The 18,202-nt window shown below is 51.8% G+C and overlaps 2 protein-coding genes across 2 annotated transcripts; one reads left to right on the top strand and one right to left on the bottom strand.

The window, feature by feature from the left end:
* Window positions 1-119: 119 nt before the first annotated feature.
* On the bottom strand, window positions 120-3,264 carry Snrnp25 (small nuclear ribonucleoprotein U11/U12 subunit 25). Its single transcript, XM_005349030.2, has 5 exons — window positions 3,057-3,264; window positions 1,951-2,041; window positions 1,332-1,437; window positions 702-776; window positions 120-413 (listed from the first exon to the last, which is right to left on the bottom strand). The coding sequence occupies exons 1-5, from the start codon at window positions 3,096-3,098 to the stop codon at window positions 356-358; spliced, it is 372 nt and encodes a 123-aa protein (XP_005349087.1). The 5' UTR covers window positions 3,099-3,264; the 3' UTR covers window positions 120-355.
* LOC102000037 (interleukin-9 receptor) lies at window positions 3,097-17,898 on the top strand. Its single transcript, XM_026780564.1, has 11 exons — window positions 3,097-3,302; window positions 7,534-7,644; window positions 9,251-9,332; window positions 12,874-12,973; window positions 13,285-13,396; window positions 13,487-13,665; window positions 14,427-14,572; window positions 14,922-15,132; window positions 15,556-15,661; window positions 16,611-16,695; window positions 17,464-17,898. The coding sequence occupies exons 1-11, from the start codon at window positions 3,097-3,099 to the stop codon at window positions 17,896-17,898; spliced, it is 1,773 nt and encodes a 590-aa protein (XP_026636365.1).
* The last annotated feature ends 304 nt before the right edge of the window (window positions 17,899-18,202 follow it).

Raw genomic sequence — 18,202 nt, 5'->3', positions numbered from 1 at the left:
TTGGGTCACTCCATGTGAGGGCCATGGCAGAGAGGTGAGCAGTGTGGACCCAGGGCTTAGGTATGTCTGCCCTCACCTCCCTCTGGTATGGGAGTCGCCCACACGGAGTGACTTTCTGATTTTTCCAAATATAAAGCAAACAGATTTATTTAGTAGGTCAGGCCCACAACCGTGTCGGACCTTCAGGCCGAGTTCACAGGAAAGTGCGGGACAGAGGAACTTTCTGTCTTCTGAGGGCTCTAGGTCTCATGCTGACAGTTCCACCCGGGCAAACTAGGGCTACAGCTAACCCAACACCCTTTTCTGTGAGGACAAGGGGAGGGCGCCATCTTGATGTGATCACTCTGTCCGGGGTTCACTTTTGCCTTAGCTTCTTGATGAAGGAAACCTCATCTCGATTCCGGATGCCATAACTGAAAAAGACAAAGGTATAGTGCTTGATCTACAGAAGGACCACCTGGGCTTATGACGGATCAGGAACAATCAGGTGAAGACGGCCAGAGCCTTCTTCCTCCTCAACCTGGTCTCCTTCATGCAGCCTCAGACCACTGTGAGAACAGCAGGGCTGTTTCCCTGTCTAGCATTAAGTGGGAGCCCCAAGGAAACGTCCACTGGACAGTCAGGCCAGTCAGGGACCTTCCCATCAGATCCCTTTGGGGGCACACAGGCCACCTACAGCTCAGGAGGTGGACAAGACTTACTCTCTGAGCTTCTTCCTGTCCTCTGTGAGTTTCTCCCCAGCTGAGGTCAAATGGTACGTCCGCCACACGTACGACCTGTGGAGGAGGACTTAAGTGATGCACACGCTACCCCTTGGAGGGTGGGCTGAGCAGCTGGGATGACAGAGGCACCCGGGACAGATTATTCCCCTTCTGGACGTTTTCCCTACATGATACGGTCGGCCCAAGGCAGTAGTAGGACTACTGAACTCATCTGGCTAATGAAATAGGTAATATAGGGGGAGAGTCAGAGCACAGGAAATTTGATCCAATACGAGAGGCAGGGCCAACAGCGCCTTGGTGTGGAGGGAAGGAGGCCACTCACAGGTATTCCATCTATAACTAGGGAGACACTGAGGCGTCAGGTGTTCCCAGTGACGATATCCAGCAGTGTGGGTAGGGTAAGGTCTGTGAAAGGCTATGTCTAGAAAGGACAACTGGGGCAGGACCCCTAGGCACAGAATCGCCCAACCTGAAAGCGCCCCTGACACGGAACTGTGGCGGCATTGCTCCTTGGTAGCGGAGCCCTGGCGGTACACACAAAGGAGCTGAAGCTGCCTCCTTGGAGTGCCCCCCACGCAATCCCAGGGACGGCACAGCTGCCCCTCTCACCAGCTGATGTGCTGAATGCCTCCCTCCCGCTCCTGCTTGAGCTGCATGTATCTCTGGATAGCCTTCTTCAGGTCCAGGACCGTGGCATTCTGTACGACGACCACAGCTGCATGAACACATACAGGAGAAAGATCCGTGTGGGATGCACACATAAAGGCCCGGGCGATGGGAGACACCCAGGGCTCTGCTCCGGCTCAACACACCCAGGCATGGCCCGAGTTTCTCACAGGAGCTCCGCTAGTATCCTGCTGCTGCGATGCTCAGGTTTACAGAGAGAAGGATGGCTGTGGTCTGAGTGAGAATGGCCCCCAGGGGCTCATGTATTCGAATGTTTGTCCTCAGTGGAGCTGTTTGGATATCATAGGAAGTGTGGCCTTGTTGGAGGAGGGGACACTGGGGGTGAGCTTGGAGGTTTCAAAAGCCCACACCACTGCAGTTAGCTCGCTCTCAGCTACTGTTCCAGGCCCATACCTGCCTGCTGCCATGCTCCCTGCCACGAAGGTCATGGACTCTAGCCCTCTGCGACTGTGAGCACTCACAAACATTTTCCTCACTAAGCTGTCTTGATCGCAGTGCCTCTTTACAGCGAGAGGAAAGCAACGACGTCCATGGTACTTACGCATTACCTCTCCATCCATCTTGCACACCCGGACAGTCATTGCCTGGCCATACTCCAGTGCGATCTGAGAGTTGACCTCTTCTAAAGTGACCTGGGAAAGACCAAAGGGAGGGAGAGATACTGACTCTTACCACCCGAACAACAACAGAAACCAAGCTCATGGTGCCCCAGAGTGGTGCCCTGGATTATGAAGAGTTCTTGCCTGCTATGCAATAGTGTTTTCTATTAGAAAGTCCCCCAAGGGGGTAAAGGAACAGGCACAGAGATGGAGTTGCACAAGAGGAGAATATTATAATTCTGAGAGCCCTCCATAAAGAGCATTGAGCACTAGGTTGAGTAAGGGCAGGGGTGCAAAATTTACCAGCTACCAAAAAGCAGTGATGACAAAATCTTTTTTGTTTGTTTATTCTGAGGCAGAGACTCACTATGTTAGTTACCCTGGCTGGTCTGCAACTCTAAGTGGGTCAGGCTGGTCTCGAACTCACAGAGACCTGCCTGTCTCCACCTCCCAAGTGCTGGGATTAAAGGCGTGCGCCAACACCGCCTGGCGACAAGAGATGTTTTAATAAAACACTGAGGGAAGCCAGGCGGTGGTGGCGCACGCCTTTAATCCCAGCACTTGGGGGACAGAGGCTGGCGGATCTTTGTGAGTTCGAGGCCTACCTGGTCTACAAGGGTTAGTTCCAGGACAGGCTCTAAAACTATAGCGAAACCCTGTCTCGAAAAACCAAAAGCACTGAGGGATGTGCAAATTCAGAAAGTGGTGTAACTCCGTGGTAGAGCACTTGCTTAGTATTCAAAAGGCTTCAAGTTTGATGCCCAGTTCTGTGTGCACACAGATGTTAAATTAAAACACCCATTAACGGGTGAGGTTAAAAAATACACTAAAGAATTGTGCCCACGCATATTGACGCTTGAAGCAAATGGAAAAGACCGGTCACACTGTTCGTGAGCTAAAATCTTAGTATTTGTTTAAATCTAACTTTTTACGCTGCGAGGGAGTGTTTTGGAGTCCCCTCACCCAAAACTTTCGGCTTTTGAGCAGAAGCGTCTTTCGCTGGTGGGACCACGGGTGCCCATCCACACCCCAGAGACCTGTCGCGTACCTGGATCGGAAGGTCGCAGAGCAGCGGGTCTTGCACCACCATGGCGAGACCTTCTTGGAACACGTCCACGGCTTCGGAGTGTGGCAATGCCTCCTCATCGTCCTCGTCGTCTTCAGGCACTTCCGGCCGATCCGCAGGCTCCGGGTCCTCCAGGGCTGCCAGCTACCGGGAAGCCTGGCTTTCTCGTCGCTCCTCCAGCCCGCCCCTGCTTTCCAGCGCGTGCGCAGTGACTGCGCCACGCCCCCGGCAAGGCAGTTCGGTCATTGGTGCACTGCGTGGCTTCAGTGTCCAATGAGACGTGTGAGACACGGGGTAGGCTAGGAGCGCGCAGACAGCAGGCGATTGGCCGGATGGGCAGGTCACCTGCGTGGTGTGGGCCCCGCGGGTCGTTTGTTGTACAATTCAGTCGGGTCCGTAGTGGTCGAGCTGCAGTCAGACTGCTCTTCTGGGCTGGTCATCAGTAGGGGACAGCACTGCTATCCCTTCGCCCCCGACATCTGCCCCTAAGCACAGCATTGCTCACAATGTGACTCTAGGAGGTGGGTGCCTCCTGCTGCTCTGGGCCAGTCGTCGCTACCTCTGTGTCTTTGCCCCAGCCAGGTCTCAGTCACTCAGGGATTCCTCCTCAGGCTCAATGCCAAAAAGTGGCCAGAAACCTAGTGAGATGGAGCCGGGCGTGGTGGCGCACACCTTTAGTCCAAGCAGTTGGGAGGCAGAGGCAGGCAGATCTCTCCCTATCGCTGAGTTCTAGGCCAACCTGGTCTACAGCGCTAGTTCTTGGACAGCCAGGGCTACAAGAAGTGAGTAAACCCTGTCTCGAAAAACAAAACAAACAAAAAATCCAGGTGAAACCCTTAGTCCTTCGTGCATGGTGGTAGTGCCAGGCTCTCATTTGCTCACTACCTTCTCCGGTCTCCCAGTAACAACTCTCTCTCTCTCTCTCTCTCTCTCTCTCTCTCTCTCTCTCTCTCTCTCTGTCTCTCTCTCTCTCTCTCTCTCTCTCTCCCTCTCTCCCTCTCTCTCAGATCACGTGTGTATGGGTGCTTTGTCCGCATTTATTTCTACTGTGCACTATGTGTGTTCAATGGCCAGAGGTCAGAAGAGGATATCAGATCCCCTCAGGCTGAAGTTATAGCCAGTTATGAACCATCATGTGGGTCCTGGGAATGGTGGTGACACATGCCTTTAATCCCAGTACTCAGGAGGCAGAGGCATGAGGAGCTCTATAAGTTTGGGACCAGACCACTCTACAGAGCAAGTTCCAGGATAGCCAGGGCTATGCAGAGAAAACCTGTCTTGGAAAACAAAAAAACAATATATAACAAAAAAGAAACTCCAGCCCTTGTCCCAAGCCTGTTGTACACCCCTAATCCCAGCCCTTGGAGAGACTGGGGCAGTGGAATCTGTTCAAGGTCCACCAGGATTGCATAGCAGATATAAAGAAAGTTAAAAAACAAAAACAAAAACAAAAAAGGTTACACGGTGAGACCTTGTCTCAAACCAGATTAAAACCAACCAACCAAACCCTCTTCTATTATAGAGTAATTTGACCCTAAAGAAGCACAATTTCTTTCTTGTCTTTGACATTTTCGTTTGCAATGTCTCCTCTCAAACCTGTAAGGGGCCAGCAATCTTGGCTTTGTTAGTTGTGTCAAGTTTTCTGTCTTTTTGTTTGTTTGTTTTTTGAGACAAGGTTTCTCTGTGGCTTTGGAGCCTATCCTGGAACTAGCACTTGTAGACCAGGCTGGTCTCAAACTCACAGAGATCCGCCTGCCTCTGCCTCCCAAGTGCTGGGATTAAAGGCGTGCGCCACCACCGCCCAGCATTGAGTTTTCTGTCTTTATCATCAGAAAAGACCAACCTTTCTTTTCTTTCCTTGTTTTCCTTTCTCTGCCACCATAGTTTTCATATCCTTCTGTCCTGCCTCATGTCTGTATTTGTATCTCCATATGTCCACATCCACATACATCTGTTAAGCAGAGTCAGTATCCGTTACTAAGTCTTGTAAATATTTATTATTGTATTTGCCTTTTGGGACACTACAAGACTAAGCATTGAAGGGACCCTGACCTACTTTGAGAGAAAGGTAGTGTGTTTGTGGTTGTACTGGGATTGTTACGTCAGGCAGAATTACAATCTTGTCTTCACTTGGAAATTAAGCATGATGTAAGGGTGGATATGTATTTGGGTGTCAAGTTGACAAGGGTGGCCTTGTAATGATTAATATTGATTGTCAGCTTAACAGGACAGGGAATCGCCTGTGAGACAGGTTTGGTTTATCTGTGAGGTCTTATTTAGATTAGGTCAGCCTTTGGGCATGCCTGTGATGGATTTTCTTAAGTCTGATACCTTAAGTATTTGGCCATTCTGGTATCTGGGTTTTCTTGGTTACACTGATTGAGATGGGAAGGCTCCCCTGGGATGTGAGCCACACCTTCTGGTGGCAGCTTAGAGGCTCATATGAAGTAGTCTGTAGGGAAAGATTTTTGCTTTTTGCCTGCTTGCTTTTGTGTTTTGTGCACGAGTTTGTCTATTCTGTGGCTGTTACTATTCCAGGGACACTGGGACTCAGCCTTTTCAGCTTCCCCACATCAACTGAAGACAAGTGGCCCTCCAAGAATTCTCCTGGCCTTCAGCATCAGATTAGAATTGCTGAGGCATCCAGCCCTGAGGACTGGGCATTTGCTGGGCTCTCGCATCTCCAGTGTGCAGGCAGCCATTGTTGGATACCAGGAAGGTACTGGGTAAACCAGGCTAAAACAACTCCCTTTACTATGTATCAATTCTATTGGTTCTTTTCCTCTAGAGCCCTGACTGATATGGATGAATATGCCATCTTTTCTTGCATAAAAACTCTATTATGTATTAGGCAATGAACAGTAGAAAAGTAAATAAAACAAAGGAAATGAAGAGATGGTACTGATCCATTTGGCCAACAAATGGCTTTGAGAGCCCAAATGGCTTTGCTCTTTCTTTGTGAGGTTTCAAGGAGGACCAAACTAATGATGCTAATACTAATTCATAAAAATAATAACAAATGTAGTCCTCACAGAAGGCCTATAGCAAAATTCCAGAAGATCTATTTTAGTTAATGCTTCGTGTAATATGATTTATTCCCTTTTTCCAATCTTTTTCTTCTTATTTTTGGGACAGGGTTTTATTTCAGGGCCAGCCTAAGGTGGTCTTGAACTCACTCTGTAGAGGAGAATAAGGTTGCACTCTGAGCCTCCTGACTCACTCCTGGGGTTCCAGGCACAAGTCACCATTCCTGGCCCACTGTCTTCAGGGTGGCTTCTCCAGCTCTGGTTTCTAATAATCTTGTGTGAGTTTAAATAACTGTGCTTGAGGCTGGAGAGATGGCTCAGCGGTTAAGAGCCCTGCTGTGCTTGGGGACTGGAGAGGTGGCTCAGCAGTTAAGACCCTGCTGTGCTGGGGACTAGAGAGATGGCTCAGCAGTTAAGACCCTGCTGTGCTGGGGACTAGAGAGATGGCTCAGCGGTTAAGAGCCCTACTGTGCCTGGGGACTGGAGAGATGGCTCAGCAGTTAAGAGCCCTGACTGCTTTTCCAGAGGACTCTGGTTTGATTCCCAGCACCCACATGGTGGCTTACAACAGGGATCCAACTTCTTTTGATTGACCTCCAGGGGCACCAGGAACACAAATGCAGCAGAGACAAATGTGCAGGCAAATATCCATATACGTAAAAACAAAAATCAAAACCCCCACTAAAATCGAGTGTGGTGGTACGCACATTTCATCCCAACACTCAGGAGGCAGAGGCAGGTAGATCTCTGTCAGTTTGAGGACAGCCTGCTTCCAATGAGTTCCAGGACAGACAGAGTAATAAATAAAGAGATTTTGTCTCAAAAAACAAATAAAATAAAAAACAAAAGCTAAATAAAATTTACAAAAGTGTCCTTTCTCACATGGGCACTTGTGAGGAAGGAGGTAAAGATCTCATGTTTTGAGATCCCTGTTGCCTGTTGTACTGTTTGGTTTTCTTTGTATTTCTGTGAAATTTTTTTACCTACCTACCTACTTATGTATTGTTTTTTGAGACAGTATTTCTCTGTGTAACAGCCCTGGCTGTCCTGGAACTCGCTTTGTAGACCAGGCTGGCCTCCAACTCACGGAGATCTGCCTGCCTCTACCTCGAAGTGCTGGGATTAAAGGCGTGCCCCCACCCACCGCCCAGCCTGTTTGTTTTTCTTGACTGAGGTTTTACTTAGGTTTAGTACTCACACTCGCTGCCAGTGCTGTGTCTCAGAAAACTTCGAAGGGGAAAAACCTAGAAGGTTTCTGCTCAAGCTCTGCTCTGTCCCACGTCCTTGCTGTCTGTGCTGCTCCTGTGGGGTTCCTGGGAGGACACTGCTTACGCTGTCCGTCCTTAGATGCATGTCTACCGCCCCTGTTTGGCGATGCTCGGTGTCGTGGAGTGAAACCTCATTCCTCCTCACCAGTCTCTGGCGTGCAACAGGTGGCGACAGGCACCTCTCAGCTCCCTGGAGGACAGTAGCTCTGTGATGTGCTTGTGGTTTCAGATGTGGGTGGCCCGTGTCCGCCTGCTCAGACTTATCTCCTGGATCAGGTAAGGGGCTTTGCAGTTCACACAGAGACAGTTGGCAGTAAGTCACCTCCTGGCTGGGGTTGCCTGCAACGCTCTATGGCCCTGAGAAGATGCGCCTCAGAGGGTGAGTCGTGCTTGGGGCTCCCCTCTTCTCAAATTAACATGAGCTTCAGGAGGCAGAGAGGTGCTGTGTCCCTGGTGACGTGGGGGACGCCCTCGTTTGATCTTGTCTGGTGCATTGGTCTTGACCATCTCCCAGAGATGGCATTTTTGCAGAGGTGAGATGCCAAACTGCATTGCAGTGTTCAGGGCTGGGGTGGCGGTGGTGGTGTCAGTGTGTCCATGCCCTGAGGCAACAGAGAGAAGGCCAGGAAGTATTGGTGCTTGTGGAAGAAGCCTTGCTTTCTCAAGCTTCTTCGATTGAGCTAACTTTCTGGGGGGACAAAACTGAATGACCTAGGCCCAGGGTTGGTAAAGTCCCCTAGACCTCCAGATCTTTTGAAAGCTTCATGGCAGAAGAAGGTATGGGAGGCAGCGTATGTGGGTGGAATTCCAGGTTAGCTCCATGGGGTTGGGAGAGGCTGGTGCTGAGGTTGGGAGCAGGGAGAGGAAGGAGTGTGGGGGTGAGCAGCATTCTCTGTTTCTGGGTTACTGGGCTGCAGGAGACTGTTTTGCTGGGATTCTGCCTTTCTTCTCTAACTTGATCTTCCAGGACACTGATGCTCCTCTGGGCTTACTCTTGGCCAGGCCTCAGCCTCCTAGGAGTGAACTAGAACCCATGACTTCCACTCTGGTGAAAAGTCCTGGATACCCCCTGGGGCAGGGTGGCTTTGGTAGTGATGTGGGAATGCATCTTTGTTAAGGAGTTGGGCTGGGGCATTATCAGGCGCCCCAAGCTGCCCATTTGGCTTAGTTGGCTTTGCCTGCAGGTGGCTTCAGGGGCGGCCCCTGCTGCAGGGCACAGAGACACTTCCTCAAGAAGGCAGTGGGAGTAGTGGGGCACCATTTCCTCCCACGACCCACCCACCCACCCACTCACCCTTCAAGTGTACAGTGTTAGTACATCTGCTTGAACCCACCTTAGCCAGGACCTCTTGTTCGTGTGCCGAGAGACACAGCTGGCCGAGCCTGGGTTCGGGCGAGGAAGCTAAGATAGAGGGTGGGTGAGTGCTTTCGGATGGGTAAAAAAGTCATTGGAGGGACAGAGTGAGAATTCCCAGAGGAACTCTCTAGCCACCTCCCCAACAGCTTCCCTGTGCTAGTCACCCACTGCTTCCAGATCCAGCCTCGTTTGAGTCCAGCCAAGTGTGCCATGGACGCCTGCCCACTAGCTGCCTTTCCTGCGGGAAGTATGCGGGAAGGTGCTCCTGGGGGGCTTCTTTCTTTGCCTCAATGTCTCTGCTCCTTCTAGTCTGTCACCTTGGCTGTCACCCAGCTGGTCCACTGGCCCCCATCCTCCTGGCTCTTACCGTCCCTACTCTATCAACATCGTGAGTGTCCTCACGCACCCTGTGCACAGCAGGCTCTGGGATCCCCCTGGTGAGAGAGGAGGTCCTCACACTCTGTGGGGTTTTCCAAAGGGGAAACTCGATGCTGTGTCCACCTCTAGCCCCGTTTCCTGACACAGCTTCCATACGCCACAGGCTCCTGCTGCTGCTGGAGAGCGTGGTGTCTCCCTCCAGAGAGAAGAGAAGACACTACTGGACAAGGTTTGCTTAAAGAGCAGACTCCTACCATTCTCTTCTGTGGGCTTTGTGAGTGGGCAGGAGAATAGGGAGTTCCCCTGCCCCTGTCAGACAGAAAACAGGGCCTCGGGATGTAACTCAGTTGGTAGGTGCATGCCTCCTAGCATGCCCAAGGCTCTGCCTTCAATGCCCAGTGCTGGGGAGAAAAGAAAAGAGGAGATGGCGAGATGGCTTAGTGGTTAAGGACACTTGCTTCTGCCTGGGCGGTGATGGTGCACACCTTTAATTGCAGCACTTGGGAGGCAGGGGCAGGTGGATCTCTGTGAGTTCGAGGCCAGCCTGGTCTGAGTTCCAGGGCAGTCAGAGTTGTTACAGAGAAACCCTGTCTGGGTGAGGGGGACAGGACCTGGAATACAGCTCAGTGGTAGTACCTCATGAGGGCATGTACGCGCACACACAAACACAGACGCACACAGAGCAGGGCTTGGGTGTGTCTTCTTGTAGAGTACTTACCTAGCCGTGTTCTTGCCCATATCTATATTGTTGTTGTTGTTAATATTACCTTTTTATATATTTTTAAAAGATTTACTTATTTATTTATTATGTATACAGTGTTGGCATCAGATCTCATTATAGATGACCATGAGTCACCAAGTGGTTGCTGGGAATTGAACTCAGGACCTCTGGAAGAACAGTCAGTGCTCTTAACCTCTGAGCCATCTCTCCAGCCCAATATTAGTTTTTTTTGAGAGTCTGGGAGGCTAGGGCTATGTCCTCACACCTGATGTGATGGGGTGTGCTGGGCAGTGGTGGGGGCTTCACATCAGGGCTACATGCCCGGGAGCATCCATTCTAAGATGGCGGGTGTTGGTTCCTCTAGGTTCTCACAGGTTCTATAACCTGTGCTGTGGTCAGACATTTTTGGGTCCAGGCCAGCCTGTCCTCAAGGACCAGTGAGTGTTCAGTTGCCTACCTCAGTCCTAAGTACCTGGCCCAAGGTCTGTCTGTCAAGGAGGGGAGACCTCCTGTCAGTGCCAGCCTGTGCTGGTAGAGCTTCGGGGAGAGAGAGGCTTGTGATGCCCAAGACTTTGGCCTCCTTGGTGAGGCCAAGCCCCAGGAGCCACACAGTGCACTCAGAAAGTTCATGGGTGCTGTGGCAGTTTGGGGGACCCCTTCCTAAAACAGAGGGGCCTATAGTCCCATGCTGGATTAGTCTCTGGTTTCTCTGGGTCTGTTTTCTCATTATTAGAAGGGTAGTGACCCCACCCTCCCGGAGTCACCCAGTGCAGATGGAGATGCCCTGCGCAGAGGAAACACTCCCCGCCCACACAATAGCTACATTGTATCAGGTGGATCCGATACATCAATTCTGGTGTACCTGTCTCTGTTGTCCCTGGCTAGAAACGGGTTACACTGGGCTGGAAGTCACTCTGCTCCCTGCTCTCAAGCCATCTGCTCGTGGGCCAACCTGAGGCTGCAATGAGCCGATTCTCTCCAGTGGCAGCAAGTCCCTGAGTTCTGTGCCAGTTCTGTGGCAGTACTGTGTAACTGAAGGTTTCTCTCCTGCCAGCCAGCTCCGGAATTAATTACAAACTGTTTGGCCAATTAGCTCAGACTTTTACTAACTAGCTACTACAACTTAAATTAACCCGTTTTTATTAATCTGTGTATTGCCATGTGGCCATGGCTTATCAGTGATGCTCAGACATCTTTCTCCTTTGGCAGCTGGATGGTGTCCCTCTGACTCTGCCTTCTTTTTCCCTGTATCTCTGCTTCTTTTTCCCTACTGGTTCTATTCTGCCTTACTACTGGCTAAATCAGCTTCTTTATTAACCAATGGTAATAAAGACATGTTCACAGCATACAGAAGGGCATCCCACATTCTCCTTCCAGGTTCTGAGAGTCTAGGATCCTGTTCTCAGATACCCTGGGAGTATATGAGAATATATACTTTGTCCCAACTTTGCCAATAATCACTACGAGAGGGGACATACAGTGCCTGGGAGCTTCATTTTCATGTCCTTGGTGACCCAGGCTGCATGTTCCATCCTAAAGCTTCAGTCGTTTGTCTAGAGGTGCAGACAGACAGACAGACTGCTTGGCGGTGGGTTGGAGTTAATAGAAGTCTGTCTTGGGCCAGGTGGTGGTGGTACTTTAATCTCAGCACTTGGGAGGCAGAGGCAGGTGGATCTCTGTGAGTTCAAGGCCAACCTGGTCTACAAGAACTAGTTCCAGGAGAGGCTCCAAAGCTACAGAGAAACTCTGTCTCGAAAAACAAAAACAAAACAAAAACAAACAAACAAACAAAAAAGAAGTCTGTCTTGGATTGTGTAGACAGGCTTCTGGGTCTGTGGGTCAGGGTGCTGTCTGCTGAGGTGGCATTGGCTTCTGGAAGGCCAGCACTGTGGTCTCTGTGCATGTATGTTTTCTTCTTTCTTATCGCTAATCAGGCTTGTATAACCAGGGTGGCCCTGTTTCCTGCTCAGGGGCTATCAGGAGCCATCTGTAGATGTAAATGGGGTGACAGGGCCTCAGTAGAGTCACAAAGTCAGGCACTTCCTGAGAGACAGCTTCTGGTCCCCATCACTCTGGCTCCTCAGGGATCCCAGGGCTCATGGTCTTGCTCTTCTCAGGGACTCCCCTTTGTGGGACAGCTGAGGACAGTGCCTGGCATGCTGTTTGGGAAGAGCTGTCTGTTATATGTAGACATTTGCTGCTGTCTTCGTCTGTGTCCCCAGGGTAGAACCCCGGGATAAGTCTGTTTCAGGAGTAGCAGGCCAGAAAATGCACAGAGGCTTGTCCTGTGCCCCTGAGAAGAGCCCTGGCCCTTTATGTGACTTCACTTTTGCATTGTGAATGAGCAGCCTTTCCTTGGACAGTTGTCAGAACCGAGGCAGAACTGGGCATGATGGCGCATGCTTTTAATCCCAACATCCCAGCACTCAGGAGGCAGAGGCTGGAGGATTTCTGTGAGTTCGAGGCCAGCCTGGTCTACAGAGTGAGTTCCAGGACAGCCAGGGTTACATAGAGTGGCTCCATTTTAAAACAGACATACAGATAGACAGACCAACAAGAGCCAAGACAAAGCGCAGGTATTGCAGAGCCTAGGGTACCACTCTGAGATGGATGGCTGGCAATGTGGACATTATGCTGTCAGAGCCTAGGATTCAGGAGATCTGAGTCTTTGGTTGAGTCAGCTGGCTTTTCTAAGCTTCAGTTAATCACTGAAGCTGCAGAGCTGTGCTCAGTCCTGTCCACAGGACACGGTAAGGGCATCTGCTGTGCAGAGCCCTGTGGGAAGCAGGCCTCCCATGGGGTGCCTACCACAGGGGACACCTTGCACAGGGGTGCTTAGCATAAGGGATTCACAGGGATGCCTAGCATGGGGGACACCTCCCATGGTGTGCCTAGCACAGGGGTGCCCAGCACAGAGGACACTTCACACAGGGGACACCTAGCACAGGGGACACCTCCCACAGGGGACACCTCCCACAGGAGACGCCTCCCACAGGGGACGCCATCCACAGGCCCTACAGTTCAGTCTTTTGCAGGTTGGCCCCTGCAGAGGATGGCAGTAAAGCAGGTCCTGGTCCCCTGGTTCCTGATCTACACCTGTGTCTGCTCTTGCATCTGCTGGGGAGTCCCTGTCCCAGAGCAGGGAGCAGGTGAGAGTTTGGTGCCACATCTCCCTAAGGTAACAGGATAGAGAGGGGATCTGGGGACAAGTTGTCATCTGTGACAACCCAGACACTGCTGGAACCTGTCCTCTAGTGTCCCACGGCCTCCCATCCCACAAAGGTCTCAGGTCTGAATGACCCTGCTACCGTGGTTACAATCCAGCCATCCCTAAGTCTCTCATCCTGCCCCTGACACATTCTCTTGGTACTTTCTTTGGAAACGTTCTGGCCAGATCTCCCCCACCTACCTCAGCTCTGCCTTGAGGCCCTACTGTGTGCTCCCCCATCCCCATCCCCAGGGCCGAAGGCTGGGACGTTCACCTGCCTCAGCGACAGCCTCTTCAGGATTGACTGCCACTGGTCGGCTCCAGAAGTGGGCCTGGAATCCAGGGCCTGGCTCCTTTTTACCAAGTGAGGACGGAGGGCCAGGCCTGCTCAGGGAGGGTCCAGGGTCCCCGTGGTGGTAGCAGCATCCATGGTGCTAACACACGGCCTTTCCAGTAACCAGGTGACAGATATCAGTCACAGGTGCCCGTTCCAGGGCAGTGTGTGCACCCTCACGCTGCCCCTTGAGGAGGTGTTGGTGCCCACTGACGTCTTCAACATCACTTTGCACCGCCGCGTCATGGGGCAGGAGCAGGTCAGCTTGGTGGACTCACAGTTCCAGCCGTGGAGGCACAGTGAGTAGGACGGCCCTGCCACCAGTGCCCTTGTGAGAATCCTTACCACATAGTCCTGGAAGCAGATAGGACCCTGGGAAGCAGCATAATGGCTGCTGCAGAGCCAGGGTCTGGGCAAAGAATGAAGAGACGTGGTTAGGTGGGGGTAGAGATTGCAGCCTGAGAGCTACTGGAAATGCCCCTCTGTTGGAGGAGGGGCCGCTTGTTCTTCCCGCCTGAATAATCACACAGAAACTGTATTAATTTAATCACTGCTTGGCCCATTAGTTCTAGCTTCTTATTGGCTAACTCTTACATATTAATTTAACTGTCTATCGCCACGTGGCAGTGGCTTACCGGCAAAGTTTCAGCATGTCTGATTCTGGCAGCGGCTCCATGGCGTCTTTCTGACTCCTCCTCCTTTCTCCCAGCATTCAGACTAGCTTTCCCTACCTTCCTAAGTTCTCCCCTGCTACAGGTCCAAAGCAGATTCTTTATTCATTAATGGTAATCGCAGCACACAGAGGGGACTTCCACATCAGCACTCCTGTCACAACAGGAATTATTCCGGAAGGACACCAGGAAGAACTTCCTGCAGCCAACTGTGAAGGAAATTACCTTGCTGCAGGGACTTAGGAAGTCATTGACTGTCTTTCACCAAGCAGTTTTCCTGACGTAGTCTCCAGATGAGGTCCCCGGTCTGAATGTCCTTGGTCCCGGTTCTGGCCATACCGAGGGACACAATGGTAGCTGCAGCCACACTGGACCCCTCTTTGTTTCAGTTAAGCTGGATCCCCCCTCGGATCTGCAGAGCAACGTCAGCTCTGGGCGCTGTGTCCTGACCTGGAGCATCCATCTTGCTCTGGAGCCCTGGAGCTCAGACCTCAACTATGAGCTGGCCTTCAAGAAGCAGGAAGAGCCCTGGGAGGTAACTTGGTGGTAGATCTCTGAGGTCTCTCTCCTGGGACTGGCTCGAGTCAGTGGTGAGGACAGAGGAAGTCAGAATCAGATGTGCATGTAGGTGCTGGCTACATACAAACCCGTGTTTGTGTGTGTGTCTTTGAACATAGTGTGTGTGTGTGCCTGTTTGTCCATGTGTGAGTAGCTTTGCTTTGGGCATCTCTGGCTGAATGTTTAACAGGAGAGAGTGTGTAAATGTGGTAAAGGTGTACATGTACCCACTGGTGTGTGTGTATATATGTGCGAGTGGGCTTGTTGGTACATGTATGTCCATTCTTTAGGGCCCTGCGCTCAGTCAAATGCCCCCAACCCTGCAGCAGGCCCGGCACAAGGACCGTATTGTTGGAGTGACCTGGCTCAGCCTTGAAGCCGTCGAGCTGAACCCTGGCTCCATCTATGAGGCCAGACTGCGTGTCCAGATGACTTTGTTGGAGGAGGATGACATGGCAGAGGAGAGATATTATAAGAGCCATTGGAGTGAGTGGAGCCAGCCTGTGTCCTTTCCTTCTCCCCAGAGATGGAGACAGGGTAGGTGCTTCGTCACAGCCTGGGCTGAGTCTCTGTTCCTTGGTTCCTTCTGCCTCTCCTCTCTTTCCTCAACCTACAGCCCCTCCCCTTGTTTCTGGATGTGCTAGTTCATAACTAGTGGCCACCATGAGGAGTAAGGGTGTCTGGGTCTGCACACTGGCTGCTTCTGTCTGAGGCTGGACAAGACCTGGGTTTCCTTTGTGCAGTGGTGACCACTGGCCGTATGGCAAGTGGGAAAGGAGGGGTGTACATGAGGTCACCTCAGGAACATCAAAGGTTCACAACACAAGCCCCAAGGCCCATCCTAAACTCTTTCTGTTTTGGCTCAGAGAACTAACAGTGACTCCCCCCCGACACCATGTGGTCTTAGGGGAACATCCTGGCACTTAGGCTACTCACAGCCATGGACCTTTCTGCCCACAGACTTCCTGCTCCCATCCTGGCGGTGGTCAGATAGCATCCTTGTTGCTGTGTCCATCTTTCTTCTGCTGACCGGCCTTATTCGCCTTCTGTTCAAGCTGTCACCCAGGTAGGTAGCCAGTGTGTGTGTGTGCATGTGCATGTGTGTGTGTGTGTGAATGAATTGTGGACATGCATGTAAGTATGCTGGGATACACGAGTGTTGCCAGAGGTTTGTGTCCCACCTGGTCCTGCCCCAAAGAAACACACAGAGGCCTATATTAATTATAAACTGGTTGGCCTAATAGCTCAGGTTTTCTTATTAATTAATTTTACATCTTAAAATAGTCCATAATTCTTGTTTGTGCTAGCCACGTGGGTTGGTACCTTTTATCAGTGAGGCATTCTCATCTTGCTTCCTCTGTGTCTGGTTTCCTCTGTGGCAGCAGTAGACTGACCCTTTCCTCTTCCCAGAAGTCCCTGTTCTCATCACCCTGCCTCTACTTCCTGCCTGGCTACTGGCCAATCAGCATTTTATTAAAGCAATACAAGACCGTTGTCCCACAGCACACATGTATTAGTATGTGAGACCGGGAAAACACGGCTGCCTGCTGATGGCACAGATGTTATCTCTGGAGCTATTGGCTTCATCTGAGAGCTAAGGACACAGCTGGTTGGTTCCAGGCCCTGAACCCACTATTGGAGAACACACACAGGCTGTGGTGTAAATATGGGCATTAACCAGAGAGGTCACAGTGACCCACATTGGCTCCCGTTCTGGGGTTCATTCAGCGGTTTTATTTATGTATTTATTTTTGATGGATATTACTACATTGCCGACTTTGGCCCTTAATAAATGGGCTGAAGTGATCTCATGCCTTAGCTTCCTGGGTAGATGAAATAATAGGCATGTGTTGCTGTGCTTAGTGGCCTTTGAGGACAGGTTTGTGTGTAGTGGGCTGCCATCTGGTAGGTAGAAGGTCCAGTCTTGGCAGTGACCTTAAGCCTTCTGGAGTGTGGCATTAGGAAAGGCTTCTATCTCGGTCCCTTTGGTCCTGACTTTTCTATTTTGGTTTCAGGGTGAAGAGGATCATCTACCAGAACATTCCCTCTCCAGCACCTTTCTTCCTTCCTCTCTACAGTGTGTACAATGGGGACTTCCAGGTGTGTGCCGGGGAACTTCGGGGAAGCAGGGCCAAGTCTGGCACTACAGGGGCAGGATATGGTCTAGAAGTCTGCCTTGTGTAAGCAAAGTTTGGGCTTAGGCTGGGGCGCACGAGCAGTGGGGGCCTGTCTATGCTCCGAGTCTCTTTTGTACATAGAGTAGGTTTACATTTGTACCCCATCTCTAATGGGCACGTATTTTGCTGTATTTATGGGATGGTGTTGTGGGCCAGCTTTCCCTAGCACAGCAGTAGTGGACTGTGAGACACAGGGGAGGCTTCTAGTCCCACTGAGGGACAGCATTCTTCGGGAGGCTCAGCCCTCCTGTGGCTCTGCAGAGGCTCCGGACTGTGTCTCTAGTTTTGTGTGTTGCTGCATTTTTTTGGGGGGGGGTGGTGTCCCCTATCTGTCCTGCTGTGTGGCCCTGGACGATCGTTCTGCCATGGTTTTGTCTTTGGCACCTGTCACTCTTCCCTTTCTCCTTGGCACCTGGTTCTGTGGCCTCTGGCTGAGGGGGGACCTGAGGGGCCTGGAGAGACTCAGTGCTTCATGCATGAGAGGAAGGTAGAATACTCTGGGCCCAGGCACACCTTGGCTTTGGGAGCGCATGTTAGAACTTCCTGGAGGAGGAGATCTGGGCTCTGTGTGTGTGTGTGTGTGTGTGTGTGTGTGTGTGTGTGTGTGTGTGTGGTGGGGGGTTCTGCTGCTCCCAGGGTAAGTCCCGAACATACTCCCTAAGCCCTTCTCCTGCCTCCTGCTCTGATGCAGACCTGGACAGGGGCCCACAGAACCGGACTGCAACCAAGACGGAATGATGCCGGCACTCCATCAGGAGGCTCAGAGTCCAGCATCTGGGAGGCCATTACATCCCTCACCTACAGCCCAGCGTGCCCTGTGCAGTTTTCCAGCCTGCCGTGGGAAGGCGCAGGGCCTGGCTTCTCAGGGCCACCAGGCTTGGCGCATGTGCTGCCCGCAGTGTGTCTGGAGCTGGAAGGACAGCCATCTGCCTACCTGCCCCAGGAGGGCTGGGCTTCTCCGGTCTCTGTCTGGCCCCCTCCTCTGGACTCAGACGGGGGCAGCAGCGACTATTGCATCTTGAACTCCTGTGAGGAGCTCCGCCCCTCAGCCTTCCCAGAACACACCCAGAGCCCTGAGCTCACACAGCCCCAGCCTGTGGCCCTTCCTGTGTCCAGCAGGACCTGACCCCTACCGAGGGATGTGGGCGTTTTCTTTCCTCCTACCCTGGGAGGGCACTAGATTCAGTCTCAGCCTGTCTCAGCGGGATGAGCCATTTCTGCTTTGGGGAGGTGAACTAAAGACCCTGGGACTGACCCTTGGGTGTCTGTGGGACCCCAGAGAGCAGGCAGCTGTGCATTGGTCAGAGGCCATGTGGATGGAAGCAGCAGACTTTTCCTCACGGCTCCGCCCTGCCCTGTGGTGGGGAGGCCTCCACACTCAGCCCCTGAGTCAGGCTTGCTTTGTCCCAGTCCGGAAAGGAGCATGTGGT

This window comes from Microtus ochrogaster, chromosome 7 (assembly GCF_000317375.1).
Source record: "Microtus ochrogaster isolate Prairie Vole_2 chromosome 7, MicOch1.0, whole genome shotgun sequence".
In the NCBI taxonomy this organism is placed as follows: Eukaryota; Metazoa; Chordata; class Mammalia; order Rodentia; family Cricetidae; genus Microtus; species Microtus ochrogaster.
The sequence above is the reverse complement of the archived record's forward strand: the minus strand, read 5'-3'. Positions and strand labels throughout refer to the sequence as shown.